Below are 5537 nucleotides of genomic sequence, written 5' to 3' on the forward strand. Positions count from 1 at the left end.
GGGCAGTGTCACTGGCCCTCATATGTGGGATCCGAACCGGGGCCCTCTGGCATCCCAAGCGAGTTCTTAACCATCGCGCCACTCGGCAGGCCCTCTAAGGGATATTCTTAATGGGAAAGAAGTTTCAACAATGATGCTTTAATGGTGATTCTGAAGGAAAAGACAAAAGAAAAAGCCTTTCTCATCCCCCTGGGCAGGCACCCTGGTCTGCTGTTGGTGGCAACTTTTCAAGGCCTTGCAGACAGGCCGGAGAGTGACCCTGTCCACTTACTCACATGGACCTGTGCCCATGCCAGCACGGGCCACGCTGAGCTCTGTGCTTTTGTCTCCATGACAGCAATGGCTGTGGGAACCCTTGGGCAGCAGATTACCTCGGCCCTCTGAGTGTATTTTCATAGAAGAGAAGGGGCAGAGGCTCTGTTCTCCTTTTGAGGATTCAGGACTGTTCTCACCATACCTGCCCATCCCATCTTCTGGCCAGGGCGTTGACAAGACATGGGGAGCTCTAGGCTGTGCGTGAGGCCCACCCACATGAGCTGGGATGTCAACACGTGTCCAGGTGCTTACAGCTTGTGTGCCTCCTGTGGGCATGGGGGCCCTGCTGCATTGTGATGGGGGTGCCTGTCACCCCATCCTCGGGGTTTGCTGGCTCATGCCCTCCGTGCTCTCTGCCTGTGTTTCAGAGCAGACCTACTGTGACCGCCTGGTCCAGGACACGCCTTTCCTGATGGGCCATGGGCGCCTGAGTGAGCAGCAGGTGGACAGGATCATCCTGCAGCTGAACCGCTACTATCCCCAGATCCTCAACAACAAGGACGCTGAGAAGGTGCTGAGGGGCGCGCCTGACGCGTCTCTCCTATTCCTTCCTCTCTGGGCTGGGAGAACGGGAGGCAGGAGAGCTCAGAGATGAAAACTGTCTCTGGGGTAACCTTGGGCCCAGAACATGAGTCTCTCAGTCCCAGTGTCTGCATGTGTCATTGTACCTGCTGGCCCCTTTCAGAGATGCTGGGAGTATCATAGGAGACGTGACAACACACAACAAACCTGGGAGGGGGGCAAGGGAGGGAAGCAGACGTACTTGCCAGGCCCTCCCTAGTGCTACGTGGCTCTTCACTCTGTCTCTTTCGAAAGTTCAAAATGAGCAAGCATTTTGGGTGTAATACGGCCCATCCTGTTCATGGGCACTGCCTAAGACTGACTGACCTTGCCTGCCATACCCACTTCTTTGACTCCCCAGTGGGGCTGAGGGTGGGTGCCAAAGACCAGCCAGGGCTTTGGGGTGGGGGCTCCCTTCCCAGCTGGGTGGCTGAGTGAGCCCTCCTGGAGCTGCAGCTTCCTGCCTTGGTGCAGATTAATGGCGCCACGGGACAGCCATGGGGGCTGTCCAGAGGGTTGGGGCCTCTCCTGGGGACAGGTGAGGTTGATCCCTGACAGAACTGGATTGCACATAGACCTGCTACTGACTCAGATACTGTATTTTGCTGTATATAATGTGCACATTTTTGCCCAAATTTGTGAGGGAAAAATAAGGATGCATATTATACATGGGTACTACTAATTCTGTATCTATATAAATGCTTTTAATTCTTTTATTTATGCTTATGAGTTAAAAGTTTAACTCTAGAAATCAATAACGATATCCGTATGAAAAGTAATACCCTGGAATACAATAATCAGTTTTGTTGAACTTACTATGAACTTGCAACAACGAAGAGTTCTTGGCCTCCTACCATGCGTAAATATCGTAAATTTGTTACTGGTACATAAAATTTCTTGTACTGTGTATCTGTTCTTGTGTTTTGTAATTATTTGTTACGTAAAATTTTTTGTACCATAATGTGTTAAAAAATAAATGCTAAAATTCCTTTATAATACTAAAAACAAGTAGTTATATATAAACAAATAAAATTTTGAATTAGAAAATTAAAATGAAAGATTTTTTCCCTGAAAGTTTGGGCCAAAAACGTGGGTGTGCATTATACACAACAAAATACGGTACTTAAGTTATGAAAGTAATACAAGAAACTAAAAAGGAAGAGCTCAAATTTATGTCTTACTATTGTAATCAAAAGTTTAATACATGTTGATTTTTAAAAATTTGAGAAGTTTGTACAAGAAAAAGGAAACATCTCCACACATGTGCTTATACCTGCCCAGGCCCTTTCCTCCACATGGGTACCTGCAGGTCTGCACACATGTGGTTCTGTTCTTCATTCATGTAAAATAGTATGCCGCCACCAGGGGGCAGCACCAGGCCACAGCCTCCAGGTCCTGGGGGTCAATGCCAAGTGCCCTATCCACTGACCTTTAGAGCCACACATTTTTCCAGCAGACACATCGAGAGAGCCAATTCTTTCCTCCTCAGCCGTTGTTTTATTTTTTAAATACTTGAATTACATTCCTTTAGACTGTAAAGTATTAGAAGGAATCATGCCATCACCTCATTGATTCACTGTAACAACCCTACAGTATGGGTTTATTATTCCCTTTTCACAAATGAGCAAACAAGAGTCTTAGGGGATGAAGCAATTGCTGAAGTCACACAGCAAGCCACTAAGTTCCCACACTTGGGATAATGTCACCACTGCCTTTCTTGGTGGCCTCTCTCCACCCTCACAGGGAGTGTGAGGATTAGCAGCCATGCTGTGAGCCCAGCACAGTCTCAGGCACCATGAGGCCGTGGTTCACAGTCACTGCCTCCTGGGGCTATGTGGAGCACCCAGGCAAAGTCACCGCGCCATGAGGAGGCCGGGGCTGGAGCCCCTCTACCCCCATCCCACAGAACAGCCACTTTGGCCCAGCCCCTTCCAGCCTCATCTTCCTTTGTGCCCCTTTCCCCCCCACCCCCAGTTCCGGAACCCCAAGGTGTCCTTGCGCATGAGGCTCTGTGACCTCCTGGGTCACCTGCAGCGGAGCACCGAGCGGGATTGCCAGGAGTTCTACCGTGCCCTATACATCCACGCCCAGCCCCTGCACAGCCGCTTGCCAAGCCGGCACGCCCTGCGTAAGTGTCTCAGTCCCCAGGCCTCAGCGTCTCCTTGCTCAGCCCCTCACTAGCCACTGTCTGTGGCTCCGTCTTGTTTCCTGTGGCCCCCAGAGAGTAGAGAGATTATTTCCCACAGCACAGATAGATATCTTTGTCTCCCTGTCTCTCTGTGTCTTTCTCTGTCTACCTGTTTCTCTCTGTCTCTTTCTTGTGTGCCAGTCTTTACACAAAAGATAGCATCTGCCCCTTCCCTCCATAACCTACTGCACTGTGGGAATCCTGCCCCTTGTGATCCTAATGCCTCACAGCTGTGGCCTGTACCAGCCTCTAGTGAGCTAGCCCCCATGGTGGGTACTGAGGTTGCACCCACCCTTCATCCAGATGGGTCCCAGTGTGGGTTTTTCTATAGAACAATCCCAGGCCCAATGGCACATGTGTTTTAGTTTTGGGGGGTCCCGCCTATGGGCCTGGGAGGCATGTGAGGGTCCCCCTGAGCTGCTGGGATCAGGATGCAGAGGGTGTAGGTGGGGATGGCAGCTCAGTCCTGAGGCCTCTGTGCCCCGTTCCCCAGGAGGAGTGGTTGCTATTCCTTGATTCTTAGAACAGAGGCCAGAGGCCCCAAAGGATGAGGTAGCTCACCCAGGGGCCTGGCATCTGACCCCGGGGATAGGCTGGCAGGACTGGCTCTGACCTGCAGCACCAGACGGTTCTGTCACACCAGCCCTGCTGGGAGTCAAGCACCTTCCCAGCTCCCGGCTGCCCTCAGGGCCATCTGGCAGATGGCTTGTTGGGAGGCCTGGGGAGAGAGCACCCTGCTGACTTGGACACCTTCAGACTTTCATCAGGCAGGGTTTGTGCTCCATCTGGTGCCTCGTGGCCACCAGGGGAACCGGGCCCCCACCCTATGGCCCTTGAGGTCCTAGAAAGTGGACAGACGAAGACCCCAAACCGTGTAAGGTTCCCTCCTGGGCGCAGGCTCCCTCAAGCACAACATGGTCCAGCACAGCTCTGCCCAGGGCTGGGTGGTCCTGGGGCCGAGGGACCTTGGCAGCCCCCTTGGTTTCCTGAGGGCGGGTGAGCACTTTCCTCTCTGGCCCACCTACAACTAACTGCACCCTGTGATTTTGTTTCCAGAGAACTCAGCTTGCACAGAGCTAGAATCAGGCACCGCGAGCCGAGAGCTCAGTGACAGGGGTAACCGCCTCCTGCTTCCCCTCTGTCCCCCGACCCAGGGCTCTATCTCTACCTGGGGACTTCTCCACTCCAAGTTGGGCTCGGTTCCTGGCTTCCCGTGGACATACCCCCCTAAAGTGCTCGCCGGGGGTGCCCCTGCCCACTGAGGACACAAGCCTGTCCCTCTTAGTCTCAGAACCCCTCCCTGCCCTCCGAGGTGCGGGCAGCCCTTGACTCGCATTTCTCCCCCAGGACCCGTGGCCTTCCTGGCCTGTCTTGGCCTGGCTGCAGGGCTGGCCCTCCTCATCTACTGCTGCCCTCCAGGTGGGTGCTGCCTGGCCAGGCCTCAGCCCAGACTCCACAAGAGCCCAGGGCAGGGGGGGCTCCCACACCTGTTAGGCACACTGCCCACACAGCTCTGCAGGAAGGCACCAGTCCCCAGCTTCTTCGAGCCTCGCTTTCCTCACCTGCAGTGGGACAGTGGCTGGACTCAGGAGAAATGGAGTGTGGGGCCCAGTGGTGGTGGGTCCTGATTCCCACGCCCGGTGCTTGGTGGCCCACGACCCCCAGGGATCAGAGAATGATGGCCCCTTGTGGGAGAAGGGGCACAGTTGGGGCTCAGGGGTTATAGAAAGCCCTGCCCCAAGTGGGGTCTGGAGCAGGGCACTCCCCATGCCTTGGTCCCCTCCAGTGTCACAGCCCTGGTGGATGGATGGGAGGCCCATGCATGGTGGCCCCACCATCCCTTTTTGGCTATGCTGAGATGTCAAGGTCATGGAGTTAGTGCCTGGCAGGCCCACTCGATGTCACCTGGGTGTGAAGCTGGCAGTGTCATGAGTTGGATTCTGAGACACCCTTGTTTTCCAGACACCAAGGTGCTGCCAGGGGCCCGGCGTGTCCTGGGCTTCTCCCCAGTCATTGTGGACAGGCACGTCAGCCGCTTCCTGCTGACCCTTCTGACAGACGACCTGGGGGGCCTCTGACAGACCAGCTGCTGCCTCCCATCTCACACCAAAGAGCCGCCGCGTGCCCACCCACCTGGGGCCTGCGTCTTTTCCAAATGCTTGTATTTCACTATTTGTAAGTACTGTAAGAAGCACTTTACCTTCTTACAAAGGTGCTCAACCATATTAAATGTATGAGTCTCCTCCCTTCTCTCAGGAGTGTTTTGGAGATGATTCCGACTTGAGACTCCACATGCTTCTAGCAGGAGCTGACCCTGAGGGCTTTTGGAGTCCCTCATCCAGCCTGGGGCCCAGGTCCTGCTCAGGCTGTGGTCCCCATCACTGCAGGCATGGGCCTCGCCCCTCTACATGGCTACCTGCTCCAGCCCCTGCCCCCACAATCCTCCCAGTGTCCCCCCCCAGACATCCCCACC

The 5537-nt window shown here is 54.3% G+C and overlaps 1 protein-coding gene across 7 annotated transcripts in view; it reads left to right on the top strand.

Moving 5' to 3' along the window:
- The window catches only part of CARD19 (caspase recruitment domain family member 19), a 20840-nt gene that overhangs the window by 11197 nt on the left and 4106 nt on the right, over positions 1 to 5537 (top strand). For 2 of the 7 annotated variants that reach the window (XM_019630984.1, XM_019630987.1), the window contains exons 2-6: positions 684 to 826; positions 2851 to 3004; positions 4121 to 4180; positions 4412 to 4483; positions 5027 to 5314. In XM_019630984.1, coding sequence (XP_019486529.1) covers positions 684 to 826; positions 2851 to 3004; positions 4121 to 4180; positions 4412 to 4483; positions 5027 to 5142 — 545 coding nt within the window. In that variant the 3' untranslated portion in view covers positions 5143 to 5314. Of the gene's footprint in view, positions 1 to 481; positions 560 to 683; positions 827 to 2850; positions 3005 to 4120; positions 4181 to 4411; positions 4484 to 5026; positions 5315 to 5537 lie in introns of those variants that run through there. The other 5 variants (XM_019630983.1, XR_002122594.1, XM_019630982.1 and 2 more) reach the window with 5 other exon arrangements.

Source organism: Hipposideros armiger, unplaced genomic scaffold (genome assembly GCF_001890085.2).
Source record: "Hipposideros armiger isolate ML-2016 unplaced genomic scaffold, ASM189008v1 scaffold_967, whole genome shotgun sequence".
Classification (NCBI taxonomy): Eukaryota; Metazoa; Chordata; class Mammalia; order Chiroptera; family Hipposideridae; genus Hipposideros; species Hipposideros armiger.